This window comes from Phyllobates terribilis, unplaced genomic scaffold (genome assembly GCF_046119375.1).
Source record: "Phyllobates terribilis strain yellow unplaced genomic scaffold, ASM4611937v1 Scaffold_7__3_contigs__length_470593459, whole genome shotgun sequence".
Taxonomy (NCBI): Eukaryota; Metazoa; Chordata; class Amphibia; order Anura; family Dendrobatidae; genus Phyllobates; species Phyllobates terribilis.
In genome coordinates, this window is record NW_027362767.1 from 154,079,333 (window position 1) to 154,101,552 (window position 22,220).

General features: G+C 43.9%; 1 protein-coding gene across 1 annotated transcript in view; it reads left to right on the top strand.

The window, feature by feature from the left end:
• SH2D2A (SH2 domain containing 2A) overlaps nucleotides 1–22,220 on the top strand; it is a 58,388-nt gene that overhangs the window by 22,721 nt on the left and 13,447 nt on the right. Inside the window, exons 2-6 of the mRNA XM_073639467.1 lie at nucleotides 18,727–18,854; nucleotides 19,069–19,214; nucleotides 20,681–20,770; nucleotides 21,213–21,378; nucleotides 21,918–22,082. Of these exons, the coding sequence (XP_073495568.1) occupies nucleotides 18,727–18,854; nucleotides 19,069–19,214; nucleotides 20,681–20,770; nucleotides 21,213–21,378; nucleotides 21,918–22,082 (695 nt within the window). The remainder of the gene's footprint in view (nucleotides 1–18,726; nucleotides 18,855–19,068; nucleotides 19,215–20,680; nucleotides 20,771–21,212; nucleotides 21,379–21,917; nucleotides 22,083–22,220) is intronic.

Genomic DNA, 22,220 nt, shown 5'->3' on the forward strand with positions numbered 1-22,220 from the left:
CTTATCTAGGCCTGGTACTATGTGGGCACTGTATGTTACTCTTATCTAGGCCAGGTACTATGTGGGCACTGTATGTTACTCTTATCTAGGCCAGGTAACATGTGGGTGCTGTATGTTACTCTTATCTAGGCCAGGTAACATGTGGGTACTGTATGTTACTCTTATCTAGGCCTGGTACTATGTGGGTACTGTATGTTACTCTTATCTAGGCCTGGTACTATGTAGGCACTGTATGGTACGCTTATCTAGGCCAGGTACTATGTGGGCACTGTATGTTATTCTTCTCTAGACCTGGTACTATGTGGGCACTGTATGTTACTCTTACCTAGGCCTGGTACTATGTGGGTACTGTATGGTACTCTTATCTAGGCCTGGTACTATGTGGGCACTGTATGTTACTCTTATCTAGGCCAGGTAACATGTGGGTACTGTATGTTACTCTTATCTAGGCCAGGTACTATGTGGGCACTGTATGTTACTCTTATCTAGGCCAGGTACTATGTGGGTACTTTATGCTACTCTTATCTAGGCCAGGTACTATGTGGGTACTGTATGGTACTCTTATCTAGGCCTGGTACTATATGGGCACTGTATGATACTCTTACTTAGGCCTGGTACTATGTGGGCACTGTATGTTACTCTTATCTAGGCCAGGTACTATATGGGCACTATATGTTACTCTTAGCTAGGCCAGGTACTATGTGGGTACTGTATGGTACTCTTATCTAGGCCAGGTACTATGTGGGCACTGTATGTTACTCTTAGCTAGGTCAGGTACTATGTGGGCACTGTATAGTACTTTTATCTAGGCCTGGTACTATGTGGGCACTGTATGGTACTTTTATCTAGGCCTGGTACTATGTGGGCACTGTATGGTACTCTTATCTAGGCCTGCTACTATGTGCGCACTGTATGTTACTCTTATCTAGGCCTGGTACTATGTGGGCACTGTATGTTACTCTTACCTAGGCCAGGTACTATGTGGGCGCTGTATGTTACTCTTATCTAGGCCAGGTACTATGTTGTCACTGCATGTTACTCTTATCTAGGCCAGGTACTATGTGGGCACTGCATGTTACTCTTATCTAGGCCTGGTACTATGTGGACATTGTATGTTACTCTTATCTAGGCCAGGTACTATGTGGGTACTGTATGATACTCTTATCTAGGCCTGGTACTATGTGGGCACTGTATGTTACTCTTATCTAGGCCAGGTACTATGTGGGCACTGTATGTTACTCTTATCTAGACCTGGTACTATGTGGGCACTGCATGTTACTCTTATCTAGGCCTGGTACTATGTGGGTACTGTAAGGTACTCTTATCTAGGCCTGGTACTATGTGGGCACTGTATGTTACTCTTATCTAGGACTGGTACTATGTGGGCACTGTATGGTACTCTTATCTAGGCCTGGTACTATGTGGCCACTGTATGTTACTCTTATCTAGGACTGGTACTATGTGGGCACTGTATGTTACTCTTATCTAGGCCTGGTGCTATGTGGGTACTGTATGGTACTCTTATCTAGGCCTGGTACTATGTGGGCACTGTATGTTACTCTTATCTAGGCCTGGTACTATGTGGGTACTGTATGGTACTCTTATCTAGGCCTGGTACTATGTGGGCACTGTATGTTACTCTTATCTAGGACTGGTACTATGTGGGCACTGTATGGTACTCTTATCTAGGCCTGGTACTATGTGGCCACTGTATGTTACTCTTATCTAGGACTGGTACTATGTGGGCACTGTATGTTACTCTTACCTAGGCTAGGTACTATGTGGGCAATGTATGGTACTCTTACCTAGGGCTGGTACTATGTGGGCACTGTATGTTACTCTTATCTAGGCCTGGTACTATGTGGGTACTGTATGTTACTCTTCTCTAGGCCATGTACTATGTGGGTACTGTATGTTACTCTTACCTAGGCCTGGTACTATGTGGGTACTGTATGTTACTCTTATCTAGGCCTGGTACTATGTGGGCACTGTATGTTACTCTTATCTAGGCCAGGTACTATGTGGGTACTGTATGTTACTCTTATCTAGGCCTGGTACTATGTGGGTACTGTATGTTACTCTTCTCTAGGCCAGGTACTATGTGGGTACTGTATGTTACTCTTACCTAGGCTCAGGACTATGTGGGTACTGTATGGTACTCTTATCTAGGCCTGGTACTATGTGGGCACTGTATGTTACTCTTATCTAGGCCAGGTAACATGTGGGTACTGTATGTTACTTATATCTAGGCCAGGTACTATGTGGGTGCTGTATGGTACTCCTATCTAGGCCAGGTACTATGTGGGCACTGTATGTTACTCTTATCTAGGCCAGGTAACATGTGGGTACTGTATGTTACTCTTATCTAGGCCTGGTACTATGTGGGTACTGTATCTTACTCTTATCTAGGCCTGGTACTATGTAGGCACTGTATGGTACGCTTATCTAGGCCAGGTACTATGTGGGCACTGTATGTTATTCTTCTCTAGACCTGGTACTATGTGGGCACTGTATGTTACTCTTACCTAGGCCTGGTACTATGTGGGTACTGTATGTTACTCTTATCTAGGCCTGGTACTATGTGGGCACTGTATGTTACTCTTATCTAGGCCAGGTAACATGTGGGTACTGTATGTTACTCTTATCTAGGCCAGGTACTATGTGGGTACTGTATGTTACTCTTATCTAGGCCAGGTACTATGTGGGCACTGTATGTTACTCTTATCTAGGCCAGGTACTATGTGGGCACTGTATGTTACTCTTATCTAGGCCTGGTACTATGTGGGTGCTGTATGTTACTCTTATCTAGGCCAGGTACTATGTGGGCACTGTATGTTACTCTTATCTAGGCCAGGTAACATGTGGGTACTGTATGTTACTCTTATCTAGGCCAGGTACTATGTGGGTACTGTATGTTACTCTTATCTAGGCCTGGTACTATGTGGGCACTGTATGTTACGCTTATCTAGGCCAGGTACTATGTGGGCACTGTATGTTACTCTTATCTAGGCCTGGTACTATGTGGGCACTGCATGTTACTCTTATCTAGGCCTGGTACTATGTGGGCACTGTATGTTACTCTTATCTAGGACTGGTACTATGTGGGCACTGTATGTTACTCTTATCTAGGACTGGTACTATGTGGGCACTGTATGTTACTCTTACCTAGGCTAGGTACTATGTGGGCACTGTATGGTACTCTTACCTAGGGCTGGTACTATGTGGGCACTGTATGTTACTCTTATCTAGGCCTGGTACTATGTGGGTACTGTATGTTACTCTTCTCTAGGCCAGGTACTATGTGGGTACTGTATGTTACTCTTACCTAGGCTCAGGACTATGTGGGTACTGTATGGTACTCTTATCTAGGCCTGGTACTATGTGGGCACTGTATGTTACTCTTATCTAGGCCAGGTAACATGTGGGTACTGTATGTTACTCTTATCTAGGCCAGGTACTATGTGGGCACTGTATGTTACTCTTATCTAGGCCAGGTACTATGTGGGCACTGTATGTTACTCTTATCTAGGCCTGGTACTATGTGGGCACTGTATGTTACTCTTATCTAGGCCAGGTACTATGTGGGCACTGTATGTTACTCTTATCTAGGCCAGGTAACATGTGGGTGCTGTATGTTACTCTTATCTAGGCCAGGTAACATGTGGGTACTGTATGTTACTCTTATCTAGGCCTGGTACTATGTGGGTACTGTATGTTACTCTTATCTAGGCCTGGTACTATGTAGGCACTGTATGGTACGCTTATCTAGGCCAGGTACTATGTGGGCACTGTATGTTATTCTTCTCTAGACCTGGTACTATGTGGGCACTGTATGTTACTCTTACCTAGGCCTGGTACTATGTGGGTACTGTATGGTACTCTTATCTAGGCCTGGTACTATGTGGGCACTGTATGTTACTCTTATCTAGGCCAGGTAACATGTGGGTACTGTATGTTACTCTTATCTAGGCCAGGTACTATGTGGGCACTGTATGTTACTCTTATCTAGGCCAGGTACTATGTGGGTACTTTATGTTACTCTTATCTAGGCCAGGTACTATGTGGGTACTGTATGGTACTCTTATCTAGGCCTGGTACTATGTGGGTACTGTATGTTACTCTTATCTAGGCCAGGTACTATGTGGGCACTGTATGTTACTCTTATCTAGGCCAGGTACTATGTGGGCACTGTATGTTACTCTTATCTAGGCCTGGTACTATGTGGGTGCTGTATGTTACTCTTATCTAGGCCTGGTACTATGTGGGTGCTGTATGTTACTCTTATCTAGGCCTGGTACTATGTGGGTACTGTATGTTACTCTTATCTAGGCCAGGTAACATGTGGGTTCTGTATGTTACTCTTATCTAGGCCTGGTACTATGTGGGTACTGTATGTTACTCTTATCTAGGCCAGGTACTATGTGGGTGCTGTATGTTACTTTTATCTAGGCCTGGTACTATGTGGGTACTGTATGTTACTCTTACCTAGGCCTAGTACTTTGTGGGTACTGTATGGTACTCTTACCTAGGCCTGGTACTATGTGGGCACTGTATGTTACTCTTATCTAGGCCAGGTACTATGTGGGCACTGAAGGGTACTCTTATCTAGGCCTCGTACTATGTGGGCACTGTATGCTACTCTTATCTAGGCCTGGTACTATGTGGGTACTGTATGTTACTCTTATCTAGGCCTGGTACTATGTGGGCACTGTATGTTACTCTTATCTAGGCCAGGTAACATGTGGGTACTGTATGTTACTCTTATCTAGGCCAGGTACTATGTGGGTACTGTATGTTACTCTTATCTAGGCCAGGTACTATGTGGGCACTGTATGTTACTCTTATCTAGGCCTGGTACTATGTGGGCACTGTATGTTACTCTTATCTAGGCCAGGTACTATGTGGGCACTGTATGTTACTTTTATCTAGGCCAGGTAACATGTGGGTGCTGTATGTTACTCTTATCTAGGCCAGGTAACATGTGGGTACTGTATGTTACTCTTATCTAGGCCTGGTACTATGTGGGTACTGTATGTTACTCTTATCTAGGCCTGGTACTATGTAGGCACTGTATGGTACGCTTATCTAGGCCAGGTACTATGTGGGCACTGTATGTTATTCTTCTCTAGACCTGGTACTATGTGGGCACTGTATGTTACTCTTACCTAGGCCTGGTACTATGTGGGTACTGTATGGTACTCTTATCTAGGCCTGGTACTATGTGGGCACTGTATGTTACTCTTATCTAGGCCAGGTAACATGTGGGTACTGTATGTTACTCTTATCTAGGCCAGGTACTATGTGGGCACTGTATGTTACTCTTATCTAGGCCAGGTACTATGTGGGCACTGTATGTTACTCTTATCTAGGCCAGGTACTATGTGGGTACTTTATGTTACTCTTATCTAGGCCAGGTACTATGTGGGTACTGTATGGTACTCTTATCTAGGCCTGGTACTATGTGGGTACTGTATGGTACTCTTATCTAGGCCTGATACTATGTGGGCACTGTATGTTACTCTTATCTAGGCCAGGTACTATGTGGGCACTGTATGTTACTCTTATCTAGGCCTGGTACTATGTGGGTGCTGTATGTTACTCTTATCTAGGCCTGGTACTATGTGGGTGCTGTATGTTACTCTTATCTAGGCCTGGTACTATGTGGGTGCTGTATGTTACTCTTATCTAGGCCAGGTAACATGTGGGTACTGTATGTTACTCTTATCTAGGCCAGGTACTATGTGGGTACTGTATGTTACTCTTATCTAGGCCAGGTACTATGTGGGCACTGTATGTTACTCTTATCTAGGCCTGGTACTATGTGGGCACTGTATGTTACTCTTATCTAGGCCAGGTACTATGTGGGCACTGTATGTTACTTTTATCTAGGCCAGGTAACATGTGGGTGCTGTATGTTACTCTTATCTAGGCCAGGTAACATGTGGGTACTGTATGTTACTCTTATCTAGGCCTGGTACTATGTGGGTACTGTATGTTACTCTTATCTAGGCCTGGTACTATGTAGGCACTGTATGGTACGCTTATCTAGGCCAGGTACTATGTGGGCACTGTATGTTATTCTTCTCTAGACCTGGTACTATGTGGGCACTGTATGTTACTCTTACCTAGGCCTGGTACTATGTGGGTACTGTATGGTACTCTTATCTAGGCCTGGTACTATGTGGGCACTGTATGTTACTCTTATCTAGGCCAGGTAACATGTGGGTACTGTATGTTACTCTTATCTAGGCCAGGTACTATGTGGGCACTGTATGTTACTCTTATCTAGGCCAGGTACTATGTGGGTACTTTATGTTACTCTTATCTAGGCCAGGTACTATGTGGGTACTGTATGGTACTCTTATCTAGGCCTGGTACTATGTGGGTACTGTATGGTACTCTTATCTAGGCCTGATACTATGTGGGCACTGTATGTTACTCTTATCTAGGCCAGGTACTATGTGGGCACTGTATGTTACTCTTATCTAGGCCTGGTACTATGTGGGTGCTGTATGTTACTCTTATCTAGGCCTGGTACTATGTGGGTGCTGTATGTTACTCTTATCTAGGCCTGGTACTATGTGGGTACTGTATGTTACTCTTATCTAGGCCAGGTAACATGTGGGTACTGTATGTTACTCTTATCTAGGCCAGGTACTATGTGGGTGCTGTATGTTACTTTTATCTAGGCCTGGTACTATGTGGGTACTGTATGTTACTCTTACCTAGGCCTGGTACTTTGTGGGTACTGTATGGTACTCTTACCTAGGCCTGGTACTATGTGGGCACTGTATGTTACTCTTATCTAGGCCAGGTACTATGTGGGCACTGAAGGGTACTCTTATCTAGGCCTCGTACTATGTGGGCACTGTATGCTACTCTTATCTAGGCCTGGTACTATGTGGGTACTGTATGTTACTCTTATCTAGGCCTGGTACTATGTGGGCACTGTATGTTACTCTTATCTAGGCCAGGTAACATGTGGGTACTGTATGTTACTCTTATCTAGGCCAGGTACTATGTGGGTACTGTATGTTACTCTTATCTAGGCCAGGTACTATGTGGGCACTGTATGTTACTCTTATCTAGGCCAGGTACTATGTGGGCACTGTATGTTACTCTTATCTAGGCCTGGTACTATGTGGGTGCTGTATGTTACTCTTATCTAGGCCAGGTACTATGTGGGCACTGTATGTTACTCTTATCTAGGCCAGGTAACATGTGGGTACTGTATGTTACTCTTATCTAGGCCAGGTACTATGTGGGTACTGTATGTTACTCTTATCTAGGCCTGGTACTATGTGGGCACTGTATGTTACGCTTATCTAGGCCAGGTACTATGTGGGCACTGTATGTTACTCTTATCTAGGCCTGGTACTATGTGGGCACTGCATGTTACTCTTATCTAGGCCTGGTACTATGTGGGCACTGTATGTTACTCTTATCTAGGACTGGTACTATGTGGGCACTGTATGTTACTCTTATCTAGGACTGGTACTATGTGGGCACTGTATGTTACTCTTACCTAGGCTAGGTACTATGTGGGCACTATATGGTACTCTTACCTAGGGCTGGTACTATGTGGGCACTGTATGTTACTCTTATCTAGGCCTGGTACTATGTGGGTACTGTATGTTACTCTTCTCTAGGCCAGGTACTATGTGGGTACTGTATGTTACTCTTACCTAGGCTCAGGACTATGTGGGTACTGTATGGTACTCTTATCTAGGCCTGGTACTATGTGGGCACTGTATGTTACTCTTATCTAGGCCAGGTAACATGTGGGTACTGTATGTTACTCTTATCTAGGCCAGGTACTATGTGGGCACTGTATGTTACTCTTATCTAGGCCAGGTACTATGTGGGCACTGTATGTTACTCTTATCTAGGCCTGGTACTATGTGGGCACTGTATGTTACTCTTATCTAGGCCAGGTACTATGTGGGCACTGTATGTTACTCTTATCTAGGCCAGGTAACATGTGGGTGCTGTATGTTACTCTTATCTAGGCCAGGTAACATGTGGGTACTGTATGTTACTCTTATCTAGGCCTGGTACTATGTGGGTACTGTATGTTACTCTTATCTAGGCCTGGTACTATGTAGGCACTGTATGGTACGCTTATCTAGGCCAGGTACTATGTGGGCACTGTATGTTATTCTTCTCTAGACCTGGTACTATGTGGGCACTGTATGTTACTCTTACCTAGGCCTGGTACTATGTGGGTACTGTATGGTACTCTTATCTAGGCCTGGTACTATGTGGGCACTGTATGTTACTCTTATCTAGGCCAGGTAACATGTGGGTACTGTATGTTACTCTTATCTAGGCCAGGTACTATGTGGGCACTGTATGTTACTCTTATCTAGGCCAGGTACTATGTGGGTACTTTATGTTACTCTTATCTAGGCCAGGTACTATGTGGGTACTGTATGGTACTCTTATCTAGGCCTGGTACTATGTGGGTACTGTATGGTACTCTTATCTAGGCCTGATACTATGTGGGCACTGTATGTTACTCTTATCTAGGCCAGGTACTATGTGGGCACTGTATGTTACTCTTATCTAGGCCTGGTACTATGTGGGTGCTGTATGTTACTCTTATCTAGGCCTGGTACTATGTGGGTGCTGTATGTTACTCTTATCTAGGCCTGGTACTATGTGGGTACTGTATGTTACACTTATCTAGGCCAGGTAACATGTGGGTACTGTATGTTACTCTTATCTAGGCCTGGTACTATGTGGGTACTGTATGTTACTCTTATCTAGGCCAGGTACTATGTGGGTGCTGTATGTTACTTTTATCTAGGCCTGGTACTATGTGGGTACTGTATGTTACTCTTACCTAGGCCTGGTACTTTGTGGGTACTGTATATTACTTTTATGTAGGCCTGGTACTATTATAAGGGTACTGTATGGTACTCATATCTAGTTAGGCATTACATGGTACTAGTATGTGGGCACTATATGTTGCTCTTATCTAGGCATTATATGGTATTATACGGGAACTGTATGGTACTCTAATACACGCATTATATGGTATTATTAAGTGGGCACTTTATGGTGTTATTATGTAGGCATTATATGGTACTCTTATCTTATTTTACTGACAACATTCCTTTAATCAACCTATGTCAATATTATAGGATGCACCCATTTAATTACAAAACAAATTCCACAGACCAACACACATCCCTGAAGAAGCAGGGTGAAACGCGCGTTAGGGCTTGGGACTGCACTGGGTAAGCCTATTCTTTTCACAAGTTTGAATGGAACTTTTTACATTGATGCTGTTACCACAACTATGCACGACAATCATTGATGTCAAACTCAAATACACAGAGGACTAAAATTAAAAGCTTGGACTAAGTTGAGATTTATTAAAAAAAATATCTTCAACTGAGGAAGTTTTTCTTTATCATCAAATATAACGATGAACCTTTTCATACAGAAACAAACTTAAAGGGGATGTCCCACGAACAAAGTATATTTTAATTAATAGATCCTAGAATAAAATATTGGAATAATATAATATGTTATGTAAGAGCAGTAAAAAGCAAAAGGCCCAATGGCCTAATTTAAATATGTAATAACAAAGGATAAAAAACCTTGAATAATACAGATAATAAGGTGTGATGCCAACAAAGGTGCCCCCAAACACAGTATGATACCCCCACAGTACCCTCCACACGCACGGTATGATGACTCTAGTGTAGCCCCCCAACCCACCCAGCATAGTATGGTGATCCCATCACAGTATGATTACCCACATGAACTGTAATCCCCACAAAGTCCTCCACACAGTATAATGGGCTCCACATAGTCCTCCATACAGTATAATGGGCCTCACACAGTCCTCCATACAGAATAATGGGCCCACATATTCCTCCATACAGAATAATGGCCCCACATAGTCCTCCATGCAGAATAATGGCCCTACATAGTCCTCCATACAGTATAATGGGCCCCACAAAGTCCGCCATACAGTATAATGGCCCCACATAGTCCTCCATACAGAATAATGTCCCCACATAGTCCTGCAAACAGTATAATGGGCCCCACATAGTCCACCATACAGTATAATGGGCCCCACATAGTCCTGCAAACAGTATAATGGGCCCCACATAGTCCTCCATACAGAATAATGGGCCCCACATAGTCCTCCACACAGTGTAATGGGCCCACATAGTCCTCCATACAGTATAATGGCCCCACATATTCCTCCATATAGTATAATGGCCCCACATAGTCCTCCATACAGTATAATGGGCCCCACATATTCCTCCATACAGTATTATGGGTCCCACATAGTCCTCCACACAGTGTAATGGGCCCCACATAGTCCTCTATACAGTATAATGGCCCCACATAGTCCTCCATACAGTATAATGGGCCCCACATAGTCCTCCATACAGAATAATGGGCCCCACATAGTCCTCCACACAGTGTAATGGGCCCCACATATTCCTCCATACAGTATAATGGCCCCACATAGTCCTCCATACAGAATAATGGCCCCACACAGTCCTCCATACAGAATAAGGGCCCCACATAGTCCTCCATACAGTATAATGGCACCACATAGTCCTCCATACAGAATAATGGGCACCACATAGTCCTCCATACAGAATAATGGGCCCCACATAGTTCTCCATACAGTATAATGGGCACCACATAGTCCTCCATACAGTATAATGGGCCCCACATAGTCCTCCATACACAATAATGGGCCCCACATAGTCCTTAGTCCTCCATACAGTATAATGGCCCCACATAATGCTCCATACAGAATAATGGCACCACATAGTCCTCTATACAGTATAATTGTCCCCACATAGTCCTCCATACAGTATAATAGGCCACATATAGTCCTCCATACAGTATAATGGGCCCCACATAGTCCTCCATACAGTATAATGGGCCCCACATAGTCCTCCATACAGAATAATGAGCCCCACATAGCCCTCCATACAGTGTAATGGGCCCCACATAGTCCTCCATACAGAATAATGGGCCCCACATAGTCCTCCATACAGAATAATGGGCCCCACATAGTCCTCCATACAGCATAATGGTCCCACATAGTCCTCCATACAGTATAATGGCCCCACATAGTCCTTCATACAGTATAATGGCCCCACATAGTCCTCCATACAGTATAATGGGCCCCACATAGTCCTCCATACAGTATAATGGCACCACATAGTCCTCCATACAGAATAATGGGCACCACATAGTCCTCCATACAGAATAATGGGCACCACATAGTTCTCCATACAGTATAATGGCACCACATAGTCCTCCATACAGAATAATGGGCACCACATAGTCCTCCATACAGAATAATGGGCCCCACATAGTTCTCCATACAGTATAATGGGCACCACATAGTCCTCCATACAGTATAATGGGCCCCACATAGTCCTCCATACAGAATAATGGGCCCCACATAGTCGTTAGTCCTCCATACAGTATAATGGCCCCACATAATGCTCCATACAGAATAATGGCACCACATAGTCCTCCATACAGTATAATTGTCCCCACATAGTCCTCCATACAGTATAATAGGCCACACATAGTCCTCCATACAGTATAATGGGCCCCACATAGTCCTCCATACAGAATAATGGGCCCCACATAGTCCTCCACACAGAATAATGGGCCCCACATAGTCCTCCATACAGAATAATGGGTCCCACATAGTCCTCCATACAGAGTAATGGGTCCCACATAGTCCTCCATACAGTGTAATGGGCCCCACATAGTCCTCCATACAGAATAATGAGCCCCACATAGTCCTCCGTACAGCATAATGGTCCCACATAGTCCTCCATACAGTGTAATGATCCCACATAGTCCTCCATACAGAATAATGGGCCCCACATAGTCCTCCACACAGTATAATGGGCCCCACATAGTCCTCCATACAGTATAATGGCCCCACATAGTCCTTCATACAGTATAATGGCCCCACATAGTCCTCCATACAGTATAATGGGCCCCACATAGTCCTCCATACAGTATAATGGGCCCCACATAGTCCTCCATACAGAATAATGGGCACCACATAGTCCTCCATACAGAATAATGGGCCCCACATAGTTCTCCATACAGTATAATAGGCACCATATAGTCCTCCATACAGTATAATGGGCCCCACATAGTCCTCCATACAGAATAATGGGCCCCACATAGTCCTTAGTCCTCCATACAGTATAATGGCCCCACATAATGCTCCATACAGAATAATGGCACCACATAGTCCTCCTTACAGTATAATTGTCCCCACATAGTCCTCCATAGAGTATAATAGGCCACACATAGTCCTCCATACAGTATAATGGTCCCACATAGTCCTCCATACAGTGTAATGATCCCACATAGTCCTCCATACAGAATAATGGGCCCCACATAGTCCTCCACACAGTATAATGGGCCCCACATAGTCCTCCATACAGTATAATGGCCCCACATAGTCCTTCATACAGTATAATGGCCCCACATAGTCCTCCATACAGTATAATGGGCCCCACATAGTCCTCCACACAGTATAATGGGCCCAACATAGTCCTCCATACAGAATAATGGGCCCCACATAGTCCTTAGTCCTCCATACAGTATAATGGCCCCACATAATGCTCCATACAGAATAATGGCACCACATAGTCCTCCATACAGTATAATTGTCCCCACGTAGTCCTCCATACAGTATAATAGGCCACACATAGTCCTCCATACAGTATAATGGGCCCCACATAGTCCTCCATACAGAATAATGGGCCCCACATAGTCCTCCACACAGAATAATGGGCCCCACATAGTCCTACATACAGTATAATGGGCCCCACATAGTCCTCCATACAGCATAATGGTCCCACATAGTCCTCCATACAGTGTAATGATCCCACATAGTCCTCCATACAGAATAATGGGCCCCACATAGTCCTCCACACAGTATAATGGGCCCCACATAGTCCTCCATACAGTATAATGGCCCCACATAGTCCTTCATACAGTATAATGGCCCCACATAGTCCTCCATACAGTATAATGGGCCCCACATAGTCCTCCATACAGTATAATGGCACCACATAGTCCTCCATACAGAATAATGGGCACCACATAATCCTCCATACAGAATAATGGGCCCCACATAGTTCTCCATACAGTATAATGGCACCACATAGTCCTCCATACAGAATAATGGGCACCACATAGTCCTCCATACAGAATAATGGGCCCCACATAGTTCTCCATACAGTATAATGGGCACCACATAGTCCTCCACACAGTATAATGGGCCCAACATAGTCCTCCATACAGAATAATGGGCCCCACATAGTCCTTAGTCCTCCATACAGTATAATGGCCCCACATAATGCTCCATACAGAATAATGGCACCACATAGTCCTCCATACAGTATAATTGTCCCCACATAGTCCTCCATACAGTATAATAGGCCACACATAGTCCTCCATACAGTATAATGGGCCCCACATAGTCCTCCATACAGAATAATGGGCCCCACATAGTCCTCCACACAGAATAATGGGCCCCACATAGTCCTCCATACAGAATAATGGGTCCCACATAGTCCTCCATACAGAGTAATGGGTCCCACATAGTCCTCCATACAGTGTAATGGGCCCCACATAGTCCTCCATACAGAATAATGAGCCCCACATAGTCCTCCATACAGCATAATGGTCCCACATAGTCCTCCATACAGTGTAATGATCCCACATAGTCCTCCATACAGTATAATGGCCCCACATAGTCCTCCATACAGAATAATGGCACCACATAGTGCTCCATACAGTATAATTGTCCCCACACAGTGCTCCATACAGAATAATGGGCCCGACATATTCCTCTATACAGTATAATGGGCCCCACATAGTCCTCAATACAGAATAATGGCCCCACATAATCCTCCATACAGTATAATGGCCCCACATAGTCCTCCATACAGAATAATGGCACCACATAGTGCTCCATACAGTATAATTATCCCCACACAGTGCTCCATACAGAATAATGGGCCCCACATAGTCCTCCATACAGTATAATGGGCCCCACATAGTCCTCCATACAGAATAATGGGCCCCACATAGTCCTTAGTCCTCCATACAGTATAATGGCCCCACATAATGCTCCATACAGAATAATGGCACCACATAGTCCTCCTTACAGTATAATTGTCCCCACATAGTCCTCCATAGAGTATAATAGGCCACACATAGTCCTCCATACAGTATAATGGGCCCCACATAGTCCTCCATACAGTATAATGGGCCCCACATAGTCCTCCATACAGAATAATGGGCCCCACATAGTCCTCCACACAGAATAATGGGCCCCACATAGTCCTCCATACAGAATAATGGGTCCCACATAGTCCTCCATACAGAGTAATGGGTCCCACATAGTCCTCCATACAGAATAATGAGCCCCACATAGCCCTCCATACAGTGTAATGGGCCCCACATAGTCCTCCATACAGTACTATGGGCCCCACATAGTCCTACATACAGTATAATGGGCCCCACATAGTCCTCCATACAGCATAATAGTCCCACATAGTCCTCCATACAGTGTAATGATCCCACATAGTCCTCCATACAGAATAATGGGCCCCACATAGTCCTCCACACAGTATAATGGGCCCCACATAGTCCTCCATACAGTATAATGGCCCCACATAGTCCTTCATACAGTATAATGGCCCCACATAGTCCTCCATACAGTATAATGGGCCCCACATAGTCCTCCATACAGTATAATGGCACCACATAGTCCTCCATACAGAATAATGGGCACCACATAATCCTCCATACAGAATAATGGGCCCCACATAGTTCTCCATACAGTATAATGGCACCACATAGTCCTCCATACAGAATAATGGGCACCACATAGTCCTCCATACAGAATAATGGGCCCCACATAGTTCTCCATACAGTATAATGGGCACCACATAGTCCTCCACACAGTATAATGGGCCCAACATAGTCCTCCATACAGAATAATGGGCCCCACATAGTCCTTAGTCCTCCATACAGTATAATGGCCCCACATAATGCTCCATACAGAATAATGGCACCACATAGTCCTCCATACAGTATAATTGTCCCCACATAGTCCTCCATACAGTATAATAGGCCACACATAGTCCTCCATACAGTATAATGGGCCCCACATAGTCCTCCATACAGAATAATGGGCCCCACATAGTCCTCCACACAGAATAATGGGCCCCACATAGTCCTCCATACAGAATAATGGGTCCCACATAGTCCTCCATACAGAGTAATGGGTCCCACATAGTCCTCCATACAGTGTAATGGGCCCCACATAGTCCTCCATACAGAATAATGAGCCCCACATAGTCCTCCATACAGCATAATGGTCCCACATAGTCCTCCATACAGTGTAATGATCCCACATAGTCCTCCATACAGTATAATGGCCCCACATAGTCCTCCATACAGAATAATGGCACCACATAGTGCTCCATACAGTATAATTGTCCCCACACAGTGCTCCATACAGAATAATGGGCCCGACATATTCCTCTATACAGTATAATGGGCCCCACATAGTCCTCAATACAGAATAATGGCCCCACATAATCCTCCATACAGTATAATGGCCCCACATAGTCCTCCATACAGAATAATGGCACCACATAGTGCTCCATACAGTATAATTGTCCCCACACAGTGCTCCATACAGAATAATGGGCCCCACATAGTCCTCCATACAGTATAATGGGCCCCACATAGTCCTCCATACAGTATAATGGGCCCCTCATAGTCCTCCATACAGTATAATGGGCCCCACATAGTGCTCCATACAGTATAATGGGCCCCACATAGTCCTCCATGCAGTATAATGGCCCCACATAGTTCTCCATACAGTATAATGGCCCCACATAGTCCTACATACAGAATAATGGCCCCACATAATCCTCCATACAGTATAATGGCCCCACATAGTCCTCCATACAGTATAATGGGCCCACATAGTCCTCCATACAGAATAATGGCACCACATAGTGCTCCATACAGTATAATGGCCCCACACAGTCCTCCATACAGTATAATGGGCCCACATAGTCCTCCACACAGTGTAATGGGCCCCCATAGTCCTCCATACAGTATAATGGCCCCACATGGTCCTCCATGCAGTATAATGGCCCCACATAGTCCTCCATACAGAATAATGGGCACCACATAGTCCTCCATACAGTATAATGGGCCCACATAGTCCTCTATACAGAATAATGGCACCACATAGTCCTCCATACAGTATAATGGGCCCCACATAGTCCTCCATACAGTATAATGGCCCCACATAATGCTCCAGCTCGTCTGCATTGTTGGGTCTGGTGTCTCATCTTCCTCTTGACAATACCCCATAGATTCTCTATAATAGATTCTCTATGGGGTTAAGGTCAGGCGAGTTTGCTGCCAATCAAGCACAGTGATACTGTTGTGTGTAAACCAGGTATTGGTACTTTTGGCCGTGTGGACAGGGGCCAAGTCCTGCTGGAGAATGACATTTCCATCTCCATAAAGCTTGTCGGCAGAGGGAAGCATGAAGAGCTGTAAAATGTCCTGGTAGACGGCTGTGCTGACTGTGGTCTTGATAAAACACAGTGGACCTACACCAGCAGATGACATGGCCCCCCAAACCATCACTGATTGTGGAGACGTCACACTAGACCTCCAGCAGCTTGGATTGTGGCCTCTCCACTCTTCCTCCAGACTCTGGGACCTTGATCTCCAAATGAAATGCAAAATTTACTTTCATCTGAAAACACCTTGGACCACTGAGAACAGTCCAGGTCTTTTCCTCCTTGGCCCAGGTAAGACGCTTCTGGCGTTGTCTATTGGTCATGAGTGGCTTGACACAAGGAATGTGACACTTGTAGCCCATGTCCTGGATACGTCTGTGTCTGGTGGCTCTTGAAGCAGTGACTCCAGCAGCAGTCCTCTCCTTGTGAATCTCCCCAAAATTTTTTAATGGCCTTTTCTTAACAATCCTTTCAAGCCTGCGGTTATCCCGGTTGCTTGTGCACCTTTTTCTACAGGGCTGTGGAGTCGGTAAGCCAAACCTCCGACTCCTCAATTTCCATGGCACCGACTCCAACTCTGAGTCTGACTCCCTCATACACGGCTCATGTGTAAGTGATAAATTTACTGTAGCTCAGATTCATCTCAGCTAAAAGTCTAGACCCTTAGATCAGGAATAGGACAGACATTTATAGGACATTTCATAACTTTCCCAAATTCTTATGAAAAAAATATTCCCCACAAGCTGCATTGAACTACTGCACCCAATTTATAATATATTTTAGGAGTCAGAGTTGGTCCATTTTATAATGACTCCACCAAAATGGGCTCCAACTCCACAGCCCTGTTTCTTTAACAACACTTTTTCCTTCCACTCAACTTTCCATTAATATGCTTGGATACATCACCCTGTCAACAGCCAGCTTCTTTAGCAATGGTCTTTTGTGGCTTACCCTCCTTGTGGAGTGTGTCAATGACTGCCTTCTGGACATCTGTCAAGTCAGCAGTCTTCCCCATGATTGTGGAGCCTACTGAAACAGACTAAGAGACTTTTTTAAAGCTTAGGAAGCCTTTGCAGGTGTTTTTTGTTAATTATTCTAATTTACTGAGATAATGACTGTTGTGTTTTCATTGGCTGTAAGCCATAATCATCAACATTAACAGAAATAAACACGTGAAATAGATCCCTCTGTGTGTAATGACTCTATATAATAGATCACTCTGTATGTAATGACTCTATATAATAGATCCCTCTGTGTGTAATGACTCTATATAATAGATCCCTCTGTGTGTAATGACTCTATATAATAGATCCCTCTGTGTGTAATGACTCTATATAATAGATCCCTCTGTGTGTAATGACTCTATATAATAGATCCCTCTGTGTGTAATGACTCTATATAATATAGGAGTTTCACTTTTTCTATTGAAGAACTGAAATAAATTAACTTTTTGATGATATTCTAATTTAGTGAGAAGCACTTGTATGTGGGCACCATATGGTACTACTAAGTAGGTACATGGTATGGTTATATAGGCATTATAGGGTACTATTATGTGAGCACTGTATGGTACTATTATGTGAGCATTGTATGGTAGACTTATCTAGACATTATATGGTACTATTATGTAGGCATTATATGGTACTATCATGTGGGTACTGTATGGTACTCGTATGAAGACATGATATGTTTTGTGGCTACCACATGGCACTATTATATAGGCATTGTATAGAACTAGTAAATGGCCACTATATGGCGCTTCAATGTAGGTAGACAGCACTATTATGTGCCCACTGTTTGGTAATGTTATGTAGGCATTATATGAAACTTATTGTGTGGGCATCATACAGTACTATTAATATTATTGTATAGTACCGTTCAATAGGCAGTTTATGGCACTATTATGTAGCCATTGTAAGGAACTATTATGTGAGAACAAAAAGATGTTATTAAGCGACATATGGCGATTTTCTTACCAGGCAGCCACTATTGGGCCTTTAGTCCTGACCCCGGAGAAGAAGTGATGTGCCCAGTTCTAGACAGTATGTTTCCTAGGCTGACGCATTTTATGCTACAGTATCTTACTTGCTTTCTTTTCCCTTGTCATTAAAATACCGAATTCTTGATATTTTCTTTTCCATAGATTTCTCTCCCATCCTGTTCAGCACATTCAAACCAATTCCTCAAAACAAGGATGTGTCCAGCAGCCCCCCAGCGAGCCCTGACGAGGCAAGTCTGCTGACAGAGTCGGTGGCAGAGACCAAGAACAAGGTTATAATCCAGTCTATATAGAAATGTCCCTTGTTTCCTGCCCTACCAGTGTCTATCTGAAGAACCATAGGTCTTTCCTCAGCTCCGACATCATAGATGACCCTACATAAGTCTTAGACCACTTTATGGCTCTTCTCTAAGGAACATGGGCAGGATGGTGACCGGTGGGGACGTTGGTGAGGATCTAAGCTGCCGTATGTTTTCTGTTTCTTAGAATATTGATCCCTCACCTACAACATTGAAAAAGCCCAAAGCCACCCTAAAAGACCAAACGTATCAATGGTTCGAAAGGACTCAGAGGAAGAAGCTGCTGAAGAACGGCCAGTTTGCGGAATGGTTTCATGGATTTATAACTCGGAGGTGAGCATCAGTACTGTGGCATTCCCTGGTTATTCCTCCTGGAAATGTATGAAAAATTAAGATCTAGGCATTGTTGTTCCCTTTGTCTGATTGGTCGGTGTCACAGTATTGTGGGACACACTCCTAACATTTGTAAATTTAGTCATACATTTCCAGGATGAATAACATAGGAACAACAGGATGCATACTTCGAAGAAAAAATCCTCTAGAATGGTTATCTCAGAGGGGAATTTATGAAATGAAGTCCTACAAGAAAAAAAAAAAACTTAACTCCACACAGACCCTGATATAGAAAAAATACTGTATTTTAGTTGATGTGAAAGGTAATTTTATGCAAATTAGTTCTCAGCCAGAAGGCAGAAAACAGTTTTAGGGCCACCTATAGGTAGCTAGACTTATAATTCAATGTCCTACGCAGAAAAACTCCTTAGGGATATTAGCTAAACCAAAAGACTGCTCTGCTGTCAAGAATCTATTGCAGAAGCAACAGGACAGCAAGCTATATAACGGAGTTTTACAGACTCTGCAACAGAAAAATGGTAGAACATTTTTAATTATTTTTTCTTATCCCCTGAAAACTGCCTTTTAGGTTCTTTACTCACTATCTATAGCCTAAAGGGAATGGCAGAGAGAGCTTACACACCGGAGCAGTGTGCTGTCTTGCATTCATGTCAGAAGCAGCAGCACAGCCAGCTATGTGGAGGAGTTATACAGGCCCTAGTTTACCACCCATCTGTTTTTCTTGTACCTAATCAGTATACAGCGGGGTTTCGATTGGCTGGAGGTGATGCCTTTGTCCCAGCTCTCTGCAGAAGGGTACTGTTTCTCCTTGTGAAGGTCAAGTTAGATAGGTAATTTGCATACTGTTTCCCAGAGAGCATTGCTTTTATGATTCCTAACACCAGCTGGATCTCCACAAGGAGAAAGAGTTACCCACCCCATCAAGAGCATCTGAACAAAAATTACTAATTATTTTTGCATGCATTATAGTGGTGCCTATGTGAAAGACAGGAAAAAGCTAATTACCGGTGTTTCCAACCACATAACAGCCCACATCACTGCTATTGTCATAGCTCAATCTTCAGGTTGTGGCATGGAATGGGTTAAAGTTGACATTGCGGAAAGTAAATTTTTGCAAGTCATTTGCATATTTCTGGTCAGAAGAACCCGTCAATACTTTTTTTTTTTCTGCTCAGAATTTAGGCATTTGAGCTTGTGACCCTCCAGCAGGATGTCAGTGTGGTTTTCAGGGGTTTCTAAAAACAGAGTTGGGGGATTGGTGCAGCCATTGTCTACACGCTATTTTAACAGCCTCTCAAAAGCCAAAATCCCGTACGTGTCCCCCCTCCCCCCAAGAAATGCCTTTCACATGGACCAATCAGAGCCTTAGAAAAGTTTGCGGTTAGATTGGGCTTATTATTAATGACATGTCATAATCCGATTATCATCGCTCCTGTCACACACAGCCGGGCAGAGGAAATATTACAGGATAAACCGCTGGGCTGTTTCCTCATCCGTTTCTGTGAAAGTCGAATTGGATTTGTCCTATCTTACAGGTAAGACGTTTCTCTTTGTTTTGCATATATTTTTTTTATATATTCATAAAAATACTGCCTGTGACAATGTAGAATCCACCTTATGGAAGATTAGGGGATCCACCAGAAATAGAGCCAAGTTTCAGAATAGAATTCGGCTCCTCAGGGGCGGAGCATCTGGTATTGGATAGCCCCGCCTCTGAGGATCAGATTTCCCAGTAAAACCTCTCTGCCCAGTTCTCTGAACCAAATACTATGGATTCCTGGTGGTGTCTGGATCGGACAACCTCTATAAATGGTTATATAAGTTTTATCCAGTATGAAATAGTGGTGCCCCAATAATGAAGCCCATTTTTATTTTATTCTTAGGAGTCAAACAGTGGGCCATACATATTAGCTAAAACTAAACTGACTGTCTTAGTGATCCAAGCGGTATAATTTTACGGTCCCGTCTCGTTACCAGGGGAGCAGAGCGCTGCCGTCACTTCATGCTCAATCAGCTGGAAGACGAGCGATATGTGATAGAGGGAGAGGAGACCTTCCACCCCAGCCTACAATGTCTAATCAACTACTACTGCAAGTTTCCTGTGGAGCCTTACAAAGAGATGCTGACTACGGCCTGTCCTACGGTATATACTGTATACACTCTGAAGCACTGGCGGACATGTTAGATCATACACTACAGCTCTTTATCTCATTTTAAACCATCTTATTAAAATATTAGTGAGACTGGCGCTCCTTGAGGAGACCATCTGTGTATTGAGCAATGTTCTATGGGAAAATATGCAAATTAGATCTCACCCGGGGGAGGAGACTCTTTTTCTATTGGAGGTTGGCTGCATTCTTACTTAATATATATTAGCAAAAGTGGAAAAGAAGAGTTTCTTTATCTTTCTGGAGGACCCAGACAGCTTTCTTCCACTTGGAGCAGAGCCGATTTGCATACCCTTTTCCCAGAGAGCATTGCCTGGCCTATAAGTCTCCACAAGCAGAACAGTACCCTGAGCACTAAAAGCCGTTAAAAGTCAATGAAATGTCCCTTTGTGTTATTTTGATCACTTTCGATGGTGAAGATCATCACAGCCCACCATTCATGGTCCAAGTGCAAAGGTTTATGGGGCATTTATACACACAGTATATACTCATCCGCATGCTCTTTCACCTACAGAACCCTTTTAGGCATAATGTCTCCGGCTCGTCACAACACAACCCGCAGGATGGACAGATGTATTCCAGGATCAGTAAACAGAACTCGGCAACATCACATCCTGTGACTCCATTATCCTCCTCTCCGAAAGAAAGGAATAAAGTAATCTGCAAGGAGAAAACTCCGGTAATATATAACAATAGACCAGGAGTATAAAAAAAAAACTACCGTATAAAAAAAATGGTTCCTTTTTGACCCTTAAAGGGATGTTCTGGCTCTGCGGCTGTTGGCGCATGTTCCGGTGGCACTCCACCCAAAATTCAT